Here is a 25810-nt window from a genome sequence, read left to right on the forward strand (position 1 = left end):
GGCACAACACACCAGTATGGTGATGACAGCTGGCCTTTTGTGCATGCCATCAGCCATTCAGAAGCAGACTTAACAGTCTAATTGAGCATTCCACATCCACATCGTATTTTAAAGTTACGGTTCTTGTCTCCAGCCCCAATAAAACTGCCCAGCTTGCAGAGTTTTGCCTGTAAATATTTTAACATTAATATTGAGGTATTAACCATGGTTTTCATGAAGGGAAATTGTTGATTACTTTAGCCGTAGACTACGTAAAAGATCAGTGTGCATCATAAGAGAGAACCATAAAATCTTTGTATGGGCTATACAGGTCATCGCCATAGATCAACTTATCTTTAGGCCATCGTATTGGTTTTGAATTTGATAAAGTATTTTCCCACTGTTGGCTCTGGATTTTGATGATAAGCATATGTTATCTGGCATGAGCAATCACTCAACACTGTTTCACTCGGGACAGGATGTTTTCTTCAACAACCCTCAGACTGAAACAATACCACACATATGTCAGCTCTTACCAGTGTTTGGATACAGCCGAGCAGCACGCCTAGAGGGTTTTGCTCTTTGACAATAAACTTCCTCGGAATAGAGCAGGAACTGACAGATCAAACGAAATGCCCAGAGAGGATGGAAACAATGTCTGTGATTTTAAGTGTGTATTATTCTGATTGGTGCTGTCAGTACACTAATGCTACAAAAACAGAATAACAATACTTATATAGTAAATGGTTAATCTGATTCAATTATAAAATTATGGTTCGGTTTGTGCACACTAAATCTAGTAAACATTTGCCACATGTTCTACTTCCTTAATCAGGATGATTTAAGAATTGACCCAGTTACGGTGAACTTCATCAAAATATGCCCAGGGCTCATATTCACAGTGATATTTATCTTACCACTAGGAGTTCTCCAAAGAGTTCCTAACTAAAAGTTTTTGCTAAAACTCGTTGCTATGGATGATGTGACATTTTATGAGTGTGCTTTCTTAAATCGAACAAAGTGATCGGTAAACAGGGAACCACTATTGGATCAACTACACTGTAGCCCAGCGATGGCCATGAATGCCACCTTGTCGCTCTGAAGTGAGCACACATCCGCAGGAAAACATATGCTATGAAATCAACGGACGATGTATGGCCTGGAGAGGGCATTTATAGTTTGAAACTGTAGATGATTCTGCTGACGGATGACACAGAAATTCCCAATTCTTCCACGCTTCACAGTAGCTTTTTTCCTGTGGCCAGGGAGCACAGAGTTGTGAATACCTTTATCTTTGGTGTAATTTGGTTGTTTTGATTCATGGGAGAGGTAATTGTATCCATAAATATGTTTACAATTATTAAAAAAACAACTTGTGATTCAAGTGATGTCAATATAATAATATTCAAATACATTGACTCGATTGTGATTCAGGCGATACCTTTTTAAAAGGTCAATGTCATAATAATATTCTCATACAATGACTCAATTGCAATGTGGATTGACAACAGAAGCCATGCATTGGAATGTTTGTGATTCACTCTTACACCTTTTCTACACCGGGCTCGTCCGTTGACGCGCCCCAACAGCTTGAGGTTGTCTACATTGGATGCGTCAACACGAACGTTCTAAACCATTTAATTTATGTAGTAGCACCAGCGCATGCATTGTAAAATGGAATGCGACACCCGTTTATTGTCGGCATGACGGACGTGCCGCAACGGACGCTTTCAGTGTAGACAGCATCATTGATTAAAATGGGGTTCTATTGCTTTTGATGCTCCGTGCCGCACCAACCGCATCTGGTGTAGACAGGGTGTTTGGGATTTAAGTGACCTCAGGACGATTTCTAATTTGTCTTGGGTTTAGGAGCTACTTTTAACATTAAAATTATTTATTACTTTTTGATGAAAAATTTCCTAAAATTAGGAGTGACACGCCCCTAATTTTTAAGAGTTGCTCCTAAATTTCCAACTTACAGTAGGAGCTGTATATGGGTCCAGTCCATTTCACCCTAATATCAAAAGAAAAATAATTTTTATTCACACTAAACATTATTTAATTTTGCAAGCACTGGTATTTCCTTCCTGAAATGCAAGTCTAGTTGTCAATCCTAATATGAAACTGGCCATGCGTTCACTGGTGATGTGAGATGATATTAAAATGCACCAATCTAATATGTGATGTCTGAGATGGAGGAATTTACCCACAATGCACCTTCAGAGTACTCCAGTGTGCATCTGCCCTCTGCTTTTTATCACGCCTGGCTCAGAGTTTCTGTAGGAATAGTTGATTTGCACTTGAAAATTTGGTTTAGGATTTCATTACGAGGATCTAGAAGTCTATGCGTCAGCTCTGTTTGTTTTATAGCACACATACATAAATGGTGTCATTGATTGAACAGTGAATGTTGATCCATAACCTTTATGAGAGGCAGCACAATGAGTCATGCAATCATTCCTGGGTCGACTGCAAGCCTCTGTGTTTGAGTAATCTGTGTTATGAGCCCATTATAAAGCCAACAAATGAGGAACCAAAGATATGATACATTTTTAAGTGTCACCTACTTAAAACCTGAAAAAAAAAAAATATATATATTTATATGGTACATAAAAGGCACTGCAATCTGTCAGCCCAGTTGCTTATTGAGAAGTGTTTTCATTGCAAATATTGGATAAACTGTACTAAATTTGTTAACTTTCTTATTGACAGATATACTAGCACTCAAATTCTTTGCGTAAATTGAAATAAGATCAGGTGTAAAACTATGCTCTCAAACTATTGAGCTGTTTTCATAATCAACAGAATTTTTTTAATGGTGTTATTTCAAAATTATCCCAATCTGTTCAATATTATCCCCAAAACACATAACCTTGCATGTGTTTTCATTGTTTATTTCTTGTCATTTTCTTTTATTACAATAACCTTTTTTTTTTTTCAATCAATAAACAAACAATATAGCATCAGTTACAACACCCCAAAAAATAAGTTACTTTCTGTTACAGTTTAACAGATTTTCCTAATTATAACTATAATATTACAGATTTATTTTTCTTTCTCCCCTGTATTTTCTTTCAGTCTCTCTCACTCTCATTATGTAAGCTATTTATCTATCCATCCATCATCCATTGTTCTATCTTTTGCCTGTCCATCTATCTATCACTATGCCTTTTTTACTGTAAACTTTCATTAAACTTTCAGTGAAGGCTTTGTCAAGTCAACATTCCAAGTTTCATAAACTTTCATTTTCTAGTTCTCACTCTTATTGCTTTCATTGTTTGATTATGGATTGAATCAATCAGGACTTACAGTAAATAACCTGCTTTTCCTGTTCTCTCCTCCTCTTCCTCTTTTTCCTCTCTGTCCTCCATGTGTGCTGCCCTCTACTGCCCCCTGTCCTTTTTTTGCTCCAGTGGCTGCTCCTCTGCCTCCAAACTGCTTCTTTGGTTCTGCAACATTAGACCTGTTCCTGTCTAGTGCTGTATATGGAGTTCTCAAGTGAGTCTTTTCTTTTCCTATCACTGCAAGTTTTTTTTTAGTGTGGCATCTGATTATATTTTTCTATGCTGGGTGTACAGTGAACAAATGATCCAATGGTTGTCATCAGCATTTTAAAAGGCTTCATAGTTCTTGTGTGTGCGTGCGTGCTTTACATGTGTTTGTTAATGCAGATCTATTCTGTTGACTCATCATGACTTTTTCATGCTTTAGTGATAGCTTTTTTGTTTACAGCTGGCTCTGTGAATTGCAATTCATTTAGTATTCATTTAGTAAGGGGCCGTTTACACGACAACGTTTTCAACTAAAAATGGAAAACTTTTTATGTGTTTTGGCTGTTCGTTTACACGACAATGGCGTTTTGGGGCCTGAAAACGCAAACTTTTGAAAACGGGTTTCAAAGTGCAAGTTTTTGAAAACGATGCCGTTATCGTCTCCGTGTAAACATACAAAAACGTGCATTTGTGAAAACGATGACGTCATGCGCACACGTGTTATATAAAGAATGATGGATTGATAGGCATCAATTTGAGATGTATAATTATCAATATGAATACTGGTGTCTGTGCAAATATCAATAATTAACAATTTAATCATTTGGAGTGTTGTGTATGGAGTGTGAACATTGTATAGTAGGCAGAACCTGCCATTTGAAAATCTTGAAATTAATGTATGGATTCAGATGGGAAAAATTTATTTGTATTTTAAATGTTATTTATTTATTTACTTAATTTTATTTGATGTACCTTTACCCTGCAATTCATTCACCCACCACTTATGTATACAGCCTATAGACAGAGATGTGATGCCATGTACAATGATATGCTTAGAATATGAAAACATGAGGCAGTGAAAATGCATGTTAGATCTAGTGTACACAAGACCTCTCTCTCCATCAGAAGATGTCCATATATCAGTGTTCTGTCTGATATCCAAAACCAGTCAACATCAACAGCTGATGTTAACTTACTCTCCTACCAGCCCAAGAGTCAGCAGGGGGAATACAGAAGAAGTCAGGAGACGAAGTGATGGTAAAAATGAGCAGAGTTTATTGAATAATCTTGAGAGTTCAGTCTATAGGCATGCGCACGAGTACTTCAAAACAACGCGTGAGACATTCAAAACTACAATGGCGGACTACAGGACTGTGTTTGTGCTGCTCAAGTTTTTGAGTTTATTGACGCTTCTCCAGCAAAGTGTAGATTTACTACATCACTACTACGACCAGCGATCGCCATCTTCATTGTTTGTATTCACCGCTCTGTGGAAGAATGCTTATGTGCGCAGGCGCGTAGTGTTTCTTTACAAAGTGACATCGCCAACTACTGGCCTGGCATGCATAATACAGCATTTTTTGTCGTTTTCACAGATCTGTGTGAACGGGGATCGTTTTGACAAAGTTGTCGTCTGTACGTCAAACTTTTCAAAAAACGCAAAGGAAAACTTTTCTGTTTTTAGTACATCGTAGTTGTGTAAACGTACCCTAAAACATATGGATAATAGTCACTAATGATGCTACTGAATTTTGGCAGCAAGTTTTGCATAAGCAAGCGCTACATACAATTTTCTTTAGGAAATGTAAAAATCTACTTTTTTGAAGTTTTTTTGCATCCAGCAAATCAAGAGAAGGTGGAAAGTCTGTTTTAGCTAGAGTCGGGTTTCTCTAATTAGAGTCAGTTCTCTCTGGATTTCAGTAATGGCTGAATATTTAGCACAATTCAATATAGAATTCAACTGATGTGCGGTCACAGGTTTGTATGTGTATCGGTGTTTTTGTACAGATGCAGCAGCTGTTTTTAGACCGATGCCAGACTTTTCATGCATTTGTTATGAATAAGGCATTTTGATATTATTGTTTACCAAATTATTATTAAATATTTCCATAATAACTACATTGTGAAATATACTGGAAACTGCTCTTTCCATGATGTAAGATTTTGGTCATACCGTCCACCCCTAGATCAGACCGTTAAAAAGAGATGTAAGCATTATGATTAAGGTACAGTTTGCTCATAATTGTTTCTATGAGACAGGCTCCTGCTTTCCTTCTAATGAGCACACGCTCGCTGGGTCTACCATGTTAAGACTGCAGTCCTCACATACACATTTCAGTAAATTATCCCTCACCAGTAATTTGAGTTTCACTCATGTTTTCATCCAGCAATGATGTCTCATCACCTCTGAAACTTTTGATGCTTTTCTTCTCAGTTGCCAAATTTCTCAAGATCAATAGGTGCATTAAAGTGAGGAGGTGGCTTTTAGAAAGGAATTCTCAGATTCAGCTGGTGAATGAGAGGATTATTATTCTGCTCGGAGAGTGAATGATTTCCTTCCTGTGCCAGACGAACTGGCTTTGTTCAACATGACGTGCACAAACTTACCTCAGAGGAGCACCTCGCAGGGCTGCAAGTGAATCCACAGCAGACGTCAATATTCTTCTAATTGCCTAGGCTGATGTTTTGAGAGCTATGAAATATTCAGAGCCCAGAGCTTGTGGTAATTTAACTGTTATTATAGCAAATCAATGGCCATGTCACCCAGGATACTGGAGACAAAGGATCTAAACCAAACCAGAGCTGTGAGCCTGTCACATCAAACAAGATGTTTGGCTGGGCAAATGTCTTATTAAGTGTGATGTGAACACATTGTACTGTGTCATTTGAAAACAAATGTGTTTTATTAAGGGCCGTTTTTTTTAAAGTGTGTTTCATAGGATGCGTTCTTACATTCAAAAACAGCTAATCAGAGTACAAAAGAATTTTAAAAAATGTAGGGGTCTCAAGGTGTGATGATAAAATTTGTTTTACTTGAAACTGTCATAAAAACGCAATGCTCATTGGTGCAAGATGATGAAAACGCAAAATACTACGCAACGTAAGGTGTTTGTTTGCATGTGTACATATAGTAGACAGTAGACATTTTAGAAATAGCACAGGCTGAAGCCAAAAACCGGCCAGCCCTTCAAAGGTAACTGTAAGACTTTGAAGAAATAAATAGGTTTTTATTGTACTTAACTTTTATAGTCCACAGAAAAAAACAGAGACCTGCATATTATGTATAATATGTTTATTTATCTTAATTTTATTCCCTTTCAGGCACTGCTACTATAACAAAAATTTGACCCACCCCTAATAACCCATTTAATTATAAACAGCTTTGTTTTCCACTAAAAACAGCATCATACACATAACATAGACTTCATAATCTTTGTAGGAACCTTCAGGAAATTAGCTATGAGACTCATAGAGCCAGTGACTTGTTTACAAAACACATTTAGCCGTGAAATTGCATTTTATCTCGACTATAGAGGAGCAGTGGCTTGTATGAAGTGCTCTAGTAATTAAGTGCAGCAACTAAGAGTTGCTCCTTTAGGAGAGCACTCGATTTTATTTTTCAGCAAGGAGAGTTTCACTAGGGTCATGAAAAAAAACTAATAGCAGATGGATCTGACCCAATGGTCAAAGCACTGTCTAATTATGGCAATTAAAACCCAGTACTGCAATTGCCTTCGAGACATCTTTGAAAAATACAACAGTGCTTTCTTTTCCATTGTCTGTGCTACACCATCCAAACATCATCATGGGTGAATCTCACAAATATACTAATATATATATTTCACAATTTAATATATTTAATAACGTAAATGTAATGAAAATATAATATCACAATGCAATCTTGGCAGTCTAAAATTGTTAATTTATTTATTAATTCATTTATCATTTATTATTCTTTATTTATGTATTTTGATAAATACATTTTCACATTTTTTCTTTGGATTAGCCTTGTTGAACTACATCTTTGAAAGACATCACCTTTTTTTAACTGGGAAAATTACTGCTTAGTTCATTATATGTTCATGTGGAGGCGAGGGCATGGACGAGCGTTTGTCTGGAAAGAGAGTAAGCGTTAAGTGTTCTCACCTGAGATGAATTGCTGGTAATTGCGTGTTTCTGTGTTCGTAGTGAGAGACGGGGGAAAACAAAAAGGGATATTGGCAGATACCCTTAACGCCGATGTCCAGTGAAAAAATGGCCTTCTCCACATGGTTTGGTTTACACCAACGTGATCCTTCCGTTTGGTTTGTTTGGGTCACCGGCTATGGTTCAGTGTCTTATGGGCCGAGTCCTCAGACCGCACACTGCATACGCCGCTGCCTATCTGGATGACATCATTATATACAGTAATGATTGGCAGCGGCACATGCAGCATCTGGGGGCCATTCTGAGTGGGGCTCACAGCAAACCCCTAGAAGTGTGCAGTTGGGCAGGTGGAGTTATGGTATCTGGGGTTCCACTTGAGTCACAGGCAGGTGCGACCCCAAATTGATAAAACTGCAGTGATTGCGACCGCCTGAAACCCAAGACCAAAAAGGAGGTGAGACAGTTCCTGGTGCTGGCTGTCCATTATCGAAGGTTTGTGCCTAATTATTCGGACGTCATCACTAGACTGCTGACTGATCTCACTAGAAAGGGAGCTCCAGACCCGGTCCAGTGGACGGAGCCATGCTAACAAGCATTCACGCAGGTAAAAGCCGCACTTTGTGGCAGGCCGCTTCTGCATTCCCCTGACTTCACTCTCCCTTTTGTTTTGCATACGGATGCATCGGACAGGGGCTGGGTGCTGTATTATCCCAGGTGGTGGAGGGGGAGGAGCACCCAATGCTGTACATTAGTCGGAAGCTCTCTATGAGAGAGACAAAGTACAGCACCGTAGAGAAGGAGTGCTTGGCCATCAAGTGGGCAGTCCTCACTCTCCACTACTATTTGTTGGGACAACCATTCACCCTCTGTTCAGACCATACCCCACTCCATTGGCTCCACCGCATGAAGGATGCCAACGCCCAGAACAGCTTTCCAGCTGTTTAAGTTCGAGGTGGTCCACAGACCGGGGGCACAGATGTCGCGGGCTTCCTATCCAGAAAGGGTGGGGGTTCAGCAGTCCAGGCATTTCCCCGGCCTGAGTCGGGCGATGGGGGTATGTGGAGGCGAGGGCATGGTCGAGCGTACGTCTGGAAAGAGAGTAAATAAATATGGGGGAGATGGGGGAAATAAAAAGGGCCAGTCCTTAGAGTGTGGGGTGAGAGAGAGTGAGACAGACACCTGACGCTGTGTATGTGTTGATCACCCGGCCCTCAATGATAGACTGAAGCTTCTCCGTTATGCCTTATGCGAACTTGTTTACTGTTTTGTGTGTTAATAAAAAGAGACATGTTACACTGGTGCCGAAACCCGGGAAGGAGGAGGGATGTGCTGTCATGGAGTCCTCGCCACTGCTGTCTGCCGGGACAGGGTACAGAGGAGTCGCTGCCATCCGCCAGGAGCTGGAGGAACCGCTGCCATCTGCCAGGAAGCGAAGGAGCCATTGCCGTCCGCCAGGGGATGGAGGACTCGCTGTTGTCCACCAGGGGAGGAGCGGCTGTGGACCAGACGACAGCATCTCTGGGGACCTGCGAGCCACTTCTCTCTCTCTCTCTCTCTCTCTCTCTCTCTCTGTCTCTCTCTCGTTCTTTCCCGCTGGCTCGTTTCTCTCAGTTCCCAGGAGGCGAGGGAGGCTGGCCAGAGAAAGGACGTCTGAAAGGGCAACACCTCCCCTCCAGGAAGGGAAGGGGGAAGTAAGTTAGGCCGGAGGTCTCCCTGGCCTGAATCTGGTAGTGGAGGAGTGTGATGAGGAGGTGGGCATGGCCAGGCCATGATTACGCACACCTGGCACTGAGTTGACTAATCAGCGGGAGAGAGATAAGGGGGGCACGAAGCAGGGTGTATGCATCTTTGTTTGTTTTGCAGTTTATGTTATGTTTGAGTTCAGTTTGTTATTAAAGTTTAACATTGACTGTTCAGCTGGTTCCCGCCTCCTCCTTGCCCATCTTAAGAACCCCTTTACAGTTCTTTTGGGTGGGTTTTATCCTATTTGATGGTTTATTGTAAAATAATTGGATTTGCCTGATAAAAATATTCAGTGGAAAATGAATACAAATGATTTGATCATTCAATATTTCATTTGTTTTAATACAAGCTCAGCTAGAGTGGTTTCTGGCAGAATATCATTCCACTCGAGAAATAATATTCAATAATGTCACTCAGCTCAGTGCATTTGCTTCTGTAAACAGCTGGATTGCAGTGTTGATTTTGGGAGCTTTAGAGCAGGTGTATATTATTGATAGATTACTAATTATTCTGCCTGGCTTCACAAATTCTCATTTTGACTTACTCAGCTGGGAAAGGTCCTTTTTTTTTTTAAGTTGAGTTACACCGATGCCTTTGAATGGGAAAACACAATTTTGGCATACCACATTGATTTGTGTTTTTTGCTTTCATGGCTGTTAATGGATTTATTTTGTAGCCAAGCTACAGCAAAGACCCACAGGAAGACACCCAGGAAGAACTTGTGTGGTGCAGATAGCAGCGCCATTTACAGAGCTATAAGCATGATGGTTGTCATAGCTCTTTGAATGGTACTGCCATATGCACTGAACTGTCAGCATCTCTCTCCTGAACAACTCCAACTTTTTATCTCTTTCCATGATTTTATTTTATTCCTTACTTTGTTTGATTCTGTCTTCTTTAATTTGTTTCTTTCTTTCTTTTTTTTTTTCTTTTTTTTTTGTGTGTGTGTGTTTATTTGAAATTCTTATCTTTATTTGTTTGTAAGATTTCTGATAGCTCCTTGTGCTAAGGGTTAGTGGGTTTAAATTTACCTACCTAGAAACCACTTATCAATCCTCTAGCAGCCACTAAGAACATCCTTGCAACCCTAGCAACCCCATAGCAACGCCCTGCAACCACTTACACCAATGCATCGCGTCGGCGCTGGCAAGTTTTGCGCAGGCAAGCGCCACTAAACTTCACTTCAGAAAATGTAGATATCTAGTTTAATAAACTATTTTGCATCCAGCGATTTCAAGTTTAGTCAGGTCTCCCTAATTAGAGTGAGTTCTCTGTATCTGGATTTTAATAATGACTGAACTTTAAGCATGGCACAATTACAGGATTCCCACAGTGTTAAAGATCTTGTCAGTAACATTTTAGCACAAAACACTTTTGATCAGACCATTAAAAAGAGAAGCAAGTATTATGAGTGAAGTGCAGTTTGCTTATTGCTTGTTTACATGAGACAGGCTCCTGCTTTCCTCCTAATGAGCACACGCTCAAATGTATATCCAAATGTAATGTGTTTCACAGCCCCTTATGCAACAGTTTAGTGTTTTTAAACTCAGCTACCAGATAAAGGGGCACGTCCAGTGTGTATACTTACTTAGCTATTTTGTGGGGACAAAATTGTCCCCAAAAGTGAACTAAATGTGACACAGTCTCCTTATGGGGACACTGAGGGACATCATCATTTACTGTGTAATTACTTTTTCTTTCTTTTAGGGGTAGAGTTACTATGTGGGTTAGGTTTAGTGTATAGTTATATTATTACAATAATAGCTTTATATAGAAACAGTAGAAATAGTAAACCATAATAAACCTGTGTATGGGTTAGGTTTTCTAAATGTCCTCACAGTAAATAGAAAAACTTGAAATCACCTGCATTGTGGACACCATCCAACAGTCCCCATAGGAAACTGTCTTAATAAACATTCTAAAAAGTGTCTTAATTAAAAACTGAAATTGCAGAAAGGTTTTTGTGAGGGTTAGGATATAGAAAATATCATTAGCTCAGTATAAAAACAATAGAAATCAGTGCAGAGTCCCCACCATGAAAGAAAACAAACATGTTTGTTTGTTTGTGTGTGTAAAATGCTGTAGCTCCCTAATGCAAACAAAAAATGATTCAAGAGGAGCAGATCAATGCAATGTTAGGATAACTCACAGCAAACAGCCCACATGACCTGAAGCCTCTGCAGTTGAAAAGAAAAGGGAACTTGTAGTAAACCTTCAGTGCTCTTAATTTCCATTAAGTGTGCATTATGTCAAGCAGAATGGGACAAAATCTGATTGTGCAAGAGGTTTTGTGGCTGAGTGCTGTTTCTACAGTATATCAGGTCATAAAGTCAAAACAAATCCCCAGCTCCATTATTAGCTCTTATAGTTTATGTAACAGCAATCACTGATTGAGAATAATGAGGCACTTGGAAGAGTCCAGCCATGCCCAGCATTCCTTGCCTTCATCCAGTAGTATTTTAGAGTGACTTTGGGCCAAACTTTAAAGTTGTTTTTTATTATTGCTTGTTTGTTTTCCAAAAGCTTCCTTATCCTCCTTTCTCTTTGCTCTGTTTCGAATTGGATAGACGGCACCTGCTATTTAAGTTAGTTTTTAGAATATACATTTGTGCTTATGCTATGAATTTGTATACTTTCCTAATTTTACCCTTTGTATTGCTTCAGTGCGCAGCTGTAACATATGAAGTTTTAAACACGAGTGTGTTTATATTCCAACTGGCTTGTGGGTTCAAATTGTTGTTATAATGTGGCAGTGTGGTCTGTCTATGGCTGTGTCAAGTTTCGAAGGCTGCGTGCTAAGTAGGACGCATCCTTTGAAGGCTGCAGTATACCGAGTGTCCTCCTTTAAACAAGCCTCATTTAAATGAGACGGCCTTCGTAGGACAAACGGAAACGGAATGTAATATGGTTGCTATGACAGCACGCCAGTCTTTAACAAGCATGAGCACTTTGAGTGAGAAGTTATAATGATGTAAAGAGAAATGAAAACAGATTTTACAGGTGTACTCTTAGTCTAATACTTTATTTTAATTATATATTAATATAATTATACATATTATATACTCTGCACCCATCTACTGAGGTACTTCAACTTGGGAATTAACATTCTTTGTGTTTGAACATCATATTTACGGGCAAATTGGCGTCATTTTTTTAGACATTTCCGTTGAAGCAAAGAATTGTGGGTTATGAGTGCCCACGAAGGATACACCTCATGCATCCTCCGAATTCCCGTGAAAGAAGGTCGCATTTGAAGGCTGCATTCGAAGTGTCCTACTTGCTTTTCTGAAACGAGACAGCCTCGATGATGTATGCGGCTGACAAATGCGACCTCCGGAGGATGCATCCTTCCAAACGAGACACAGCCAATATGTGCTTTCCGCATAACCCTCTGTCCAGCTGTGCCGTAAAGCCACGACCAACACTGTGGTGCTGAAATAACTAGTCATCTTAATGTGACTTGTATTTAATGACATATCTAATGCAAACTAGTAACAGGGAATAAACATGCAGCACAATAAAATGCAACATTGTCTTTTTGCCTTTTCACTAGCATTGGTTACAGATGTTTTTTTCCCATTCATATTCTCCATAGGACTTTCAAAAAAGAATTCTAAGCCATCAACCAAACCAACCAGCTCCAAGATGAATCATAACATTACAAGCTTTGATTCGAAGCAAAACATATTTGAAAATAAAAAAAAACAACGGTTCAAGGCTGTGTTCTTAAATTCTTTGATGAGTGAATGACTCATTCCATAAAGTGTGATGAATGATATATTTGTATTCAAATTAATCAGAAACAACAGTAAAATATGAAAATTCATCTTAAAGGGAAATATATGAAGACATGCATGACCAAAGATTACTTTGCTGAAAATATAATAGATATAATAGTCTCAAATATTGTTTTTTACATTTTCCAGCAAAAAAGCTTTTTAATGGCCTTCGGGGAATAACTTACTTATTGATTCATTCATAAAGCTCAAAGTACTTCTAGCAAAGGATGAATACATTATAGGCTACAGAGATTATTTTCTGCTTTTTATGTAATGTTCTTATTAAATAAATGAAAATAGCTTCTAGAGAATGGCATGCAGTTTTGTAAAGCTGTTGTTTCCATCACTGCCTTTTGTGTAAGAGGAGACAGGAAGACTGACATTCAGAGCACATGAATAAAATACCACAGTGCACAATCTAAATGAACCTTGAGTCATGGTCTTAGAAAATGACTCACACTTCCTAGGAAATGAGCAGGTCAAAGACTTTTTCAAAAGAAGTCAGATACTTTTTTCTGTTGATTCCTTTTAAAATACTGAGCTGGATAGGAGAGGTTTATTAACTGAATACCAGGTTTTAATTAAAGTACTTAAACTAGTGAACCATCCATGCGTTGTATGTTCTGTTTTATTCAGACTGTAATTTCTACATCTAAATGGGTGTTCACACTACACTTTGTACTCCATTCACTCCCATTCAAACACATCTGAACGCAGGAGACCAGAAATGCAAGCTCATGCAAAGAAATTACGTACTACAGTGCGTACCAGAGTTCAAGCTTGGTGAACTCTGAACCTTGAATTCGTACGACAAGAGGACACGTGACCAATAAAAGATTGAAACGTCACACCCTGACCTCTTGGCTCAATAAAAAGAATACATATTTTAAATCTGTGCACTTTAATGTTGCAGGAAAGTGAGTAGACAATATATTTTAACATTTTTAATATTAATATTATTTGTTATGTATTATTTACTTACACCAGAAGCCCTCCTTTATCATTGATGATATGGCACCCCTGGAGCAGATAGGGTCAAAGGCCCAACAGTGGCATCTTGGCAGTGCTGGGGCTTGAACCCCCGACCTTCTGATTAGTAACCCAGAGCCTTAACCGCTCAGCCACCAAAAAAACTTGCATGCTCAAAATCTAGTGTGACCGCCCCTTAAGGAATGAATGTAAATATATTTAGAGATTGTTTTTTTATTAATCAGTTTTCTGTGGCATATGCAGATTATTTTGCTCTCAAGAGCAAATGCTCTGATTGCTCTCAATACTTAATGGAGCTCTCAGTTACTGTTTGTTTTATTTAAAGCTCAGATAATTTGATCTTGAAAAAATTCATATGTTTGAGTTTTGATTGCAGACTTTCTTCAATATTGACAGATGTAAGAACAGTTTGAGATGTTGTGATACCATTTATAAAGTGTATGTATGTATGATTTCTCAAATAACTTTTTGAATTATAATAAATATCTCTAGGGCTGATTGATAAAATAATATGAATATAACACTGGATTAAAGAAAAATCAAACAACAGAAGATACATTCTCTTTCGGAAAATATATTAAGCTTGTAGAATGAGAGATGTATTAGTTACTATTAATACTAAACAATTACTTCACAAATACAAAACAAGCATTCAGTTCCATAATTATGAATGTCAAGAATAAACTGTCACCTGAGATGGTAGAGGCAGGTAAACACCAGCTGCTATCTCATTCTGTCAGGCTTACAAGGCTTTCTCCATTGATCATAGCCTATTCCATAATTCATGTGCAGGTTGCTTATTCTTAACTGATGGAATTTGTCACTGTCTGATGCTGTGTTTGCTGTATGTTTGAACCTTGTGGTTAATCCTGTAAATGTTACGAATTTCTCCTCTAAAAAGCCTGCTTGGATTTGTGGTGATCAATTCCATCTTTGCCATGTAGTGAAGTATTTTGAGAGACATGAGTGCAGTTATTTATTGATGCTGTTCTTGTCTTACCTTTCACTTTCTCAGAGGGAACACTGACATTTTATTAGTAGATTTTTCTCTTGTTTATTTAATGGAAAAATGGATCAAACATTGACCTAAATGGAGTTGCACTGCCTTCTTGTCTTGGTCCTTTGCCTGAGTTCTGACAGACTTGCTAAGAAGTACATACACACAAGTTATGTTTCTAAGGTAAACGTTGGCGCTGGCACTTTTCTTTAAGGCCTGATTTGTTTTCTTCACTTTTTTTCTCTCTCTCTGTCTGTCTCTTTCTATGACACTTTAACCTCACATGTCAACGCGTGTGCTCTTAAGACCTCGTACCATTGCATATCAAGTGCTATGCTCTATTAGTTGAGCTACAGCACAGTTTAATTGCACTTAATGACCTTTTGAAGTGATGTACTATAGTAAAAGTGTTTTTATGTCATAAGATAGCATTTTGTGTGGAACAGAGTGAAAAGTAAGTGTTTATGAATTGATAATCTGCCGTTTTACTCGTGATTTGTGAAGTAAGGGAATAAAAGTCATTGTTGTTGCACTGCTTTCATTTCACCAGGAAACTGCCACAATATATACAATGAGCCATGTAAAAATATATTTTTTTAGCTATAGTAGTATGTTTCTATGAGGCCAGGTACAGTAGGAATATACAGGTGTGTCCAGTGATATCTTGTTTACTTGATAATAAGTGTCTTAAACTAAACTTTTGAATGCCATGAACCTCACAAACATTGTCAAATCCACCAACTGTTTCTTCCTTGGAAGCCCTCATTGTAGCAGCATGGAAATCAGTTTGGAAGTTGCATAGATACACAAGAGTGCCGCCAGTCAAAATCAATTTAGACACAGTATTACACAGGGTGGATGTTGTCATTAAAGATCAAATGAGTATTTTCTGAGGTCTGACAGAGTTAAGCCCAGTTAGTTTGTCACTGAGTGTGAGCTATAATACGTCAGCCACTGAAATTGGACAATTTTGCAGTGCCTTGCAATGACCTGATTTGAACTGGAATATGTCTGAATAGATACGTTTGTAATAGATTGCCTACGCATTCTTCCTGTAAAGTGAGCCTGCAATTGCAGATGGTATCAGACAGCAATAAAGTTATCTTGCCTTGCCTTTGCTGGTTAATCCTAAACAATTCAGTGGAAGGAGATTTTCTTGGATTGCCTCTATCACTCTAAAATTACAGTGAGCATGTCACAAACTGTAGCACAAAGAGGTTGTTAGATCAGATAAGACGGCTTGATAAACAGGGTTTAGTGCTCCAATTAAATAAGTCTTCCATTATCACCACCTCCATTAGATGTGTATGTGTTTTAAAGAAAGAATAGCTTTATTTTCACTGCTCTACTTGTAATTATGTTATTTTTTGGAACCATTCATTTTAGTCTGTGCTCAGTTGTACTGTTCAGATTCTGACAGTAGTGTGTTTTAATTGAGCAGACCTGTTCTACCAGCCGTTGAATACAATTTTCACTTCCCTGGATGTAAACTTCATATCTTTTAAAGACCATAAATCATGGCTATATTCACATGGCAGCCAAATATGGTTGTCAGGCCTGTTTGGAGTGCTAAATACACTTCTTCTCATACACAGTTCAGTTCTAGAACAGCATTCTATAAGCAAAGTGACTCCCTTAAATTCTTAGGTGTCACAACCGAATTTTTGAGAGTTTGGTTGATGTGTGCTGAATGAAATTAACCGCATTTGTATGACTGACATACGTATGGCATGAGACACACACTTCACAGGGTATTCTTTGCTGTCAATCACTAATGTTAGGGCTGCCAACCTCACCTCACAGGGCTGTTATGAAAATAACAGCTGTTGCAGAAAATAGCAGTGTAACCAGGTCAGACAGTAGGACCAAATTTATGTTAAGTGTTTGAGGAGAAAGAAAATCCCTGGTCGGAACCACAGAGTTGGCCTCAAAAATCATAGGATGAAAGCACTGGGAATATCAGTTTAGAGCAAAAATGTAATGCCTGACGTCACAATAAGTCTTTATTTACTATCTTTATCTGTCACTATGGTTACAGGCATTACTCACAAGTTACAGAAGAAGATTGACTTTGATTACCTGATTATATAGACTTTATTTATAGTATGCTGTTGTGTGTACAGGGCAATTTGAGAGTCACACCTGTTAGAAAATATGGTTGTCAATCCAAACACTGACTATGTGAACAACATTTGTGTGCTCAGATTTCAGAAAATGCCTTGGTAGTTACCTTGAATTAGGCACTGGCATTTGAAAATTAATTGGTTATTATAATGTCACATTACTTTTCATGTATTCATTTATTTATTGACATTTATACTAATAACAAACTGTTAATTCAATTCATAGTGATTATATAAACAAAATTATCAAAGTCCCTACAATGCCCATCACAACCTCACCCTTCTGTGTGGTGCCAGGCACAAAATGATAAGCTAAAATTAAAGAAACAGAAGCATAAACATTTAATTAACTGAGAACCAAGATGTCGAAACAGTCCTTGTACTTCCAGGCTGTAATAAAACCTCATTAACATAAAAATATTATTTATTTTGCCTAAGATACTAAGAGTATATTAAAAGTATATAATATAATAAATACATAACATAAAATATAAAATAATATAAATAAGCACTCAAATAAGAATATTATAATGAAAAATTAGAAAAATAATTAATTATATGGCCCAATTCAAAAAGTTTCCATGCATACACACAAAGTTTTCAAATATATCAAAAACAACAATGAGCCACTCTAATTCACAAAACATATACAGAACACAGACCAATAGTTCTCTGACCATTCTTTTAAACAAAATTCTATAAAAATAAAAAAAATCTCTTGCAAAACTGGTCATTTCTTTCTTAGGCTATTTATATCATTTTGGTAGACTCACACTTTGATTTTTGATTTTTTTTTTTTATACAGTAACTAAATGGAGAAATGAATAAATATAATGCTATGTGTGCCAGAATGAGTTATTTAATATTGTTAAGTTTTCTGGAGCCCATGCATTTGTGTTATTTTTGTGTCTTAATTTCTGAAAATAACTTGAGAAAGAACTTATTTCACCGAGATTACAAGGCAAAATATGTCATGACTTAGAGTAAGCAAGGCAGAAAAATAATAATGCATGGCCTCTGTGGGTTGTCATATGTGTTTAGAAACAGTTATTAGTTGTTTAAATTATGCTGCTACTATGAACTTCTGACTGTAGGATGAGGTCCATATCTCACAAATGAATCATTGCTGCATATTTATGTTCACAGCTTCAGTTCCATTCTGAAAATCAGTGGACATACAGATGGACTCCAGTCCATTCATTTAGCTCTGATTCAAGAAATCTCTAGCTTTTTCCACACATTTTTGTGTCTGCCTTCAGCATAGAATTTTTTTCCGTCTGCACATTAGCAAAATCAGAAGTGCTGCACGCATGCAGCTTAGAGGGAACATTGAATGGTACATGCCCCTATCTGTGTCCAAAAATCCTATATTTGCCCCTACCAATAATTGTGATAAATTCATACATATTTTGTCACTGTTGGCCATTTCTTTTCACTTTAAAAAATGTTAACTACTTTTTCCCTTGTTGCTCTTCATGACTGGGCAGATGGTAGACCTAAGATCTACATTTTTAGGCATTTTAGGTTATAGCTTCTCCCAGTTTCATACATCAGTAAACGTGGAGAGCCACTAATGCCTTAAAAGCCTGGACTGATTAGGTTATCATCATTTACTGATCACATTGCTGTTACACTCATTGATGAATTTCTTTGATGTGTACTAAAACATTTTGAAACTTACAAACCTCATGGCTTGGTACTGTGAATTTACATCTCCTACCTTATATAGAAAAAATTGACTAATTAAGCAGTCATATAAATTATACAAACAGCATGCATACATTTGTTTGGTGAATAAAGTAGAGCGAGGTGATCAAAGCAGCAATGCAGATGGTGCAAGAGGAAAACAGGTGGTTTGTTTTAATAAACCTTCTTTCTGAAATAGAAGATTGAACTATATATAGTATGTGTAAATATTCAGTTAGTCACATAAAGCAAGTACAAGATGGAAGGAAACACGGTAGCTATTGTCTTTTTTGATAATCCATAAAGCAATAGCAGCACTTAGGTGAATAAACATATACAGTATATTTGTTATTATATTTTTCTTTACTATTATTCTTTATTATACTTTCATAGGCCTATTCATATGTAGTAAAGGTCCATGTAATGTTTGACCCTCAGACTCCCACTGTTGCAAAATTGCAACCGTTGTTTAAAACAATTAAAGTATGATGAATAGAAAAATGTCAAAATCTCAATAAAAAACAGCTGAGATCATTTTTCCAAATATTATACAGATGGACAATTTTGGTCAAGCATTTTTAATTTAATTCACACAACAAATCCCGTTCAGTAAATCACTGGTAAACAGTATTTCAAATGATTTTGAGTGTCCCAGGATGGCTGAACATACTTCAGTTTCAGCCTTCTTGCTTACTGGGAAATCAAGAAACTATACAAAGTGCAAAGCAACAGAAGTTTAGGTCTCTTTTTAAATGTGCATTTCAGTATAATTTACAGGAGGGTTAATGATTTAGGAGTATCCCAGGATCATTAAACTTAAGAGAGTGTCAGAAGGCTGCTCTGACATCCAAATTTCAGTTCCTGTATTGCTGGGAGGGATTTATAAATAAAAAGCTGGTGCAGTATACTAATTTTAACAATGTTGAAATGTTGTGACCTTAAAAAACATTTTCCCCAAATTTTCTCCAAACAAAATATGCATTAAAATCACAATTTCTATAACCAGTAACTTCCTCAAAACATTTTCAAGGAGGAAAAAAATATATATTATTAATATCAATGCTTGGGTCTCCAACGGTTTAATGGAACTTTATTTATTTATTTATTTATTTATGTATTTATTCTGTTTAATCACCACTGTTTTCTCTCCCGTCACTCTGCGGGGGTCTGTGTAGTCTTATTTGTGTGACTGGCACAGTAGTTTCCACAGTGCCTAAGCACACATAATTAAGAATGCGTCTAAGAATGAGAATAAGTCCTCAGAGTGAATGATGTAGATCCTGCCTCTGTGTATGTATGACCCAAAGCTCATGCTCATGTTCATGTAAATTAATGAGCTCTCCCTCTAATCCGGCCAGCTAATGTCTAGACTGGATGTACCAGCATGATCAAGACATTATTACTGAAGTGTATTGGGGAGTATTGTATGTTTGCTCTAGATGATATTAATTTGTCACACATCTCAGGCTTTGGTTGGCTTGTGCAGGGCCATCTTATGGCCAACAGTACTGATAGAAAGCTGCAATGTGGCAGCAATTTTGGGCTCTGCTTCGCTGAATAGCTGTTGCACATATCCTTTCTAAATCCCGGAACATTGGTGACTTCAGAGAGGTTTCTCTTTTGTACCTTTTCCTTTTTTTCAAGGTAAATTTCATGCCCAATTACCTCACAGGAATTGCCTTGAGTTTGCTTGTTTATGAATAAAGATTGTATGATTTTTTTTTCTTGGCCCAGAAGAAAGGGGGGTTCATGGCTGCTGTAGCTACAGACAGAGGAAGCTGAGCGATGTGCAACAGCAGGGCAATATGTTCTGCTTCAGTAATTTAACAAAATAAGACATACTGTACCTGGGTCATCTAGATGCACAAATGTAGTTTTTCCAGCTAGTTTCAAACCATTTCAGAGAGTGGCCATTCCTTGTAAGGTGCTAAAACACACAAGTTGTTAAAGTTTCCATCTGATTTAAAGATTAAGTGTGTTATATTTTTCAAGGTTAAAATATTTTCTCTTATCCTCTCATCATTAACCCATTAACTCAGATTTCATCACAGAACACAAAAAAAATTTTTTTTAGAAGAATATCTCAGCTCTGGTGGTCCATTTAATGCAAGTGAATGTGGCCAGAAATCTGAAGGTACAAAAAGCACATAAAGGCAGCAAAAAAGTCATCCAAAAGACTCCAGTGGTATAATCCATGTCTTCATAAGTGATATGATAGGTGTGGGTAAAAAAACGAAACAAAAAAACAGATCAATATTTTTTGGCAATTCACATTCTTCGTGCATATTATAACCACCTACTGGTCAGGGCTGGTCAAAGGTGGAGATTTATAGTTAAAAAAGTTAAAAAATATTTATCTGTTTCTCACCCACACCTATCATATTGCTTCTGAAGATATGGATTTAACCACTAGGGTCATATGGATTACTTTTATGCTGCCTATATGTGCTTTTTGGACCTTCAGAGTTCTAGCCGCAATTCACTTACATTTATTGGTCCAACAGAGCTGACATATTCTTCTAAAAATCTTTGTTTGTGTTGAGCAGAAGAAAGAAAGTCATTCACATCTGGGATGGCATAAGGGTGAGTAAATGATGAGAGAATTTTCATTTTTGGGTGAACTATAAGAAAGCAATTTGTAGGTTTATTCAATGCAAATTGTAAACACCTAGTTGAAAAATCTAGTGTGCATACCAGAGCCAAAGATATTTGAGGTTTTTGTCAACGAAGCTTTTCATTAGATGTAATGTGAGTTATTATACTGTATAATGCAACATACCTGCTGATCAACTCTTCCAGATCACTTCAAAAAATTTCTACAAGCAAGAAGAGAGATGAATATGAGATTGAAAGGTGCTTTTAAATGTTGTTACAGTGGAATTAAAAAGGTGTTTCTGTTTTGTTATTTCAGGTATTCAGTTCTTCACAATGGAAACCACACTGAACACGAGAAACTGTCAGTACAGAATGACACAGAGTCCCAAGAGTCATGTTTCTGACACAGGTCACCCTCTAATGAGGACCATCACTGGAAGGTGCCATTCCATACCACCCTGCCTGCAGCTCAGACCCAGCCAGAGCATTTCAGGACTCACATACAGGGAGTCAGACTGAAGTATTTGCACAAAGAGCTGGTGAACAATGAAGGAAAGCCAAATGTATTTGGTCTATGTTTTAGGATATGAATATTTCCATTGTAAAGGAATGGTGGTAAAATTCCCTCAATATGTTTATTTCCTTTTTGGTTCTCCTGGGAATGCTATTTCCAAACCAAAAAACATCTTACAAGCTTTATCTGGAGAGGCTTTGATTAGATCGAGAGTCAGGATTGCACTTTCTAAAAAGTACTGCACAAAAACTGGGTAGCTAAGATGACACTTTGTTCAAAAGTTCCAGATTTGTTTTATTCTAAAAGGCAAAGATAGTTAAGACTCAAAAACATTCACAACACACACAGTATTAAGAGGTACAACTGGTAGCACTGATAAGGGATTGATTTTTCTTTCCATGTTTTTAGCAATGAAATCTCAGACCAACAGTTGATGCTTTATAACAACATGGAATTTCACCTGAATTTAAAGTCTTAAATTAAAAAGAAAGGCCTTTAATATTAAGAGACAATAACTCATTTAATTGTGAGATCAAAGCATGAAAGAATACAATTTCTGTCTGTTGGTGGGGAAAGATGTTTTGAGATTCAGCGTGCACATTTGAATGAAGAGGAATGCAGCAGAAGTCATGCCTTTTGGTAAATTAAATCTATTACAAAGGTGCACCACCAAATGAATTTATAAAAACATCATGTGAAATATATTTAGTTCTTCTTCTTTTTTAAGTTCTAGACTCAAATGCAGAATCCTTATACCAAGGATTTTTGCAGGGTAATAACTTTTTCTTCTGGCCATGAAAATGGCCTTCAGGGAGAAACTTACTATCTCCATTTTTTGTCATTTCCTTGATATTAATTGAAAGCTCCTTTATGTACTGTAAGACTTCTAAGGCTCTTTGAGCAATGAGGTGTACTGGTCACAGACAACAAACTGGTGCTCCTAGCTAGTTCACGCAGTTGGCTTTTCTGTAAACCTCTCTGAATAGGCATATGTGCTTGTCTTGAACCCACGGCTGACCATTCCCAGTCAGGTCAGTATTGTGCTTCCCATGCATCACAATTCACTGGCATGCACAGTATTTGTGAGAGTGCTTTAGCTACATGATACCTGGTGACTCTGCCTGTTACTGACAATGTGTCAGGGCTCTCCAAACAAAACATTTGGTGGCAGCAATCAGGGCCAAATTTCAGCTACTATGTCTTAAACTGCAGAAGATGAATATAGGTTACCCTGAGGTTGAGTGGCTGCAATTGTTTTGGGCAAAATAATGATCAGAAATCTGAAGTTGTTCTTGCAGAAGTTCTTAAGGCATAATTCATCCAAAAATGAAAATTCTGTCTTCTTTTAGTCACCATTTAAAAGAAGACAGAAGTCTTTTATTTATCATTCCAAACCAGTGTGACTGACTTCCAAGCTGCTTTTCTCCATATAATGACTATAGAGAGTGACCAAATTTCATTCATGCTTTTGTGTAATGAAATCAGTCTCAAGACACATGAGAACCAATGGCATTAATGACGCATCTTGAGGCACCAGGTTTGAATCTGCAAATGTGCAAATGAGATTTGAGAGCTGCGATTGAAGGGAACATTTTTAGTGCATATGGCATAAATTTCAGTCTGTTCCTTACACAAACCTATTTTATGGCAAAAATGTCTCCTTTCATGTTCCACTGAAGAAAGAAAATCATACAGGTTTAAAATTATATGAAGGTGAGTAAATAATGACAGAATTTTCATTTTAGGATGAATTATACCTTTAAGGATACATAATGCAGTACTTCATTTGAATGCTTCCAAGACATCACAAGGGGAAATATACCGCTCAGTGAATCTAATTTCATGGACAAAACGTAAGAATAATTTATTTATTTTTTCAAATAGATTTTTTTATTTAACTAAAAACTTCCTAAGCAGTGGTGTGCCATAATAAGTCTGACTTCTAGAGATGAGGGCCTCAATATATTTGCTCCTTAGAGAGCCCGACACAGCAGAACTGACCCAGAACAATTCCATCCCCTAATTTCAGCACTTGCCAGTCTGCAACCTTGAACCGTGCCTCTCTATCTAAAATTAATCACTTATGGGAACACAAATTGTTGTTTGAATTGATATAAGAAATGTAAATATTTTAAGTTTTTTGTGTCAACAGGTTTCATGAGGGGGAAAAAAGCTTAATTTTTTGCTGTTTTGCAGGGAAGTACTGACAGCTACACATCTTTGACAATAACGTTAACATAATACTTAGAACAAAATAAATATCAAACATGTACAGCTCAGCACTATCCTCATGCATCATTCTCCTGATTATTTTCCAAGGCGACCTCTCCTGCAAATAAAGCACTTGTAGCACTTTTATAATATAAAGATTATTGTATCCACAAGTCATTCAGTATTCTGGTCATGAATATGTTATTGCAGACCAAACTAATATTTGAAGAATATGAAAGAAGAATGAATATGACTTTGGTGATCAGTTTTCATAATCGTAATCATTTGTTGGAGTGATGTGCGTGATAATGTGATGAAATAACGTGACAGAATGAGAGAAAGAGACTAAAATTTGATCAACCAATAGAATGATCTATTTTGGCTTTATTTGTTGTAATTCTGACCTGAATTGCAAACAAACCTAGCTATTACCCGGTTCAAGGGAATGCCCACGTTCGGTTTCTTATTTCATGTTCATATGTTTTTCAGCTGATATTTAATTTCTTAATGTAGAGCTTAGTTTGAAGTCTATTTTGTTTTTATTGTACATAGGAATATATTTTTATGCAAGAAATTTGATAGTGGCCCGTTTGTTCCTTTAAATGCTTTAGTCCGATGCATCTCTTCTTCCAGCTTGGTATATAAGCAAACGCTGACCATGAATTCCACAGTGTCATTCAAAGCAGTGTCCATAAGCTGTATGCCAGGTTACTTGTTTTTTTTACAATTAAACATGTACATGGTCGTGCCTTCACAACCATCTCACGGATGTACAGATCATTGTGATTTGCAGTGAAACTGTGCAAGTTAACACAAATAAATGATAGAGTGGTTGAAAAAAAAAAAAATATATATATATATATATATATATATATATATATATATATATATATATTTAAAAAAAAAATCTTTTTAAGGTTGTTACGTACAGTTGAAAATTTCCCTGGCAAGCCAGCCACCCACAGGGGTCTGATTAGGTATAATGTTCAAAATATTGATCTTCAGTTTTAATTTTTTACTCTCAATTATGTAGCATCCTTTGATTTTAAGGGACTTTGTCATTATTTAAGAGGTTGCATTCACCCAAAGATTACAATTCTATCACCATTTAATCACCCTCATGTCATTCCAAACTCTATGACATTCTTGCTTCAAAGGAGAAGTTTAGCAGACTGTCCGAGCTGCTCTTTTACTTATATAATAATATTCTGCTATAAATATCTCATTTTGTGTTTAACTAAACAAGGAAAGTCGTACGGGTTTAGAACAACATAAAATTGAGTAAATTATAAAAAAATTTTCATTTTTGGGTAGACTCTTCCTTTAACACCAAGCAGTTTTGTAGGTTATAGGAGCAAACAGCTTGCACAATTTCCTGTCAATTACTGTTTGGATCACATCACTTTGTTTAAATTTGAATGGAGGTTTATAACTTTGACTTTTAAGTGAGCTAAGAGCAGAAAACAGATTTCCCTTGAGTTATGAAAAGGGAATATATTGTGTTACGAGCCCAGATGGATATGGACAGATTTGAGGGATATGTGATACTCCATAGCCATAAAAGTACCAAATACACTCATATGAGCTGTGAATTATTGCTTCTAAAAGAGTGGGCAAAAATATGTGGTGTTAGATATGACAGAAGAATTATTCAGAGTTCTCCCAAAACCTTCATGCCCAGATACTGGACCTTCAGGGTAATCACTGTAGTCAGAATTTCATATGAAATTGTTCCCTACCCTGATGCCTCCAGCCTCCTTAGAACTAACAACCTC

General features: G+C 37.2%; 1 protein-coding gene across 1 annotated transcript in view; it reads left to right on the top strand.

Moving 5' to 3' along the window:
- LOC127417998 (5-hydroxytryptamine receptor 4-like) overlaps positions 1-24858 on the top strand; it is a 151873-nt gene extending 127015 nt beyond the window's left edge. The window contains exon 7 of the mRNA XM_051658303.1: positions 21627-24858. Within this exon, the coding sequence (XP_051514263.1) occupies positions 21627-21714 (88 nt within the window). The 3' untranslated portion in view covers positions 21715-24858. The remainder of the gene's footprint in view (positions 1-21626) is intronic.
- The last annotated feature ends 952 nt before the right edge of the window (positions 24859-25810 follow it).

The sequence above is a fragment of the Myxocyprinus asiaticus genome, chromosome 27 (assembly GCF_019703515.2).
Source record: "Myxocyprinus asiaticus isolate MX2 ecotype Aquarium Trade chromosome 27, UBuf_Myxa_2, whole genome shotgun sequence".
Classification (NCBI taxonomy): domain Eukaryota; kingdom Metazoa; phylum Chordata; class Actinopteri; order Cypriniformes; family Catostomidae; genus Myxocyprinus; species Myxocyprinus asiaticus.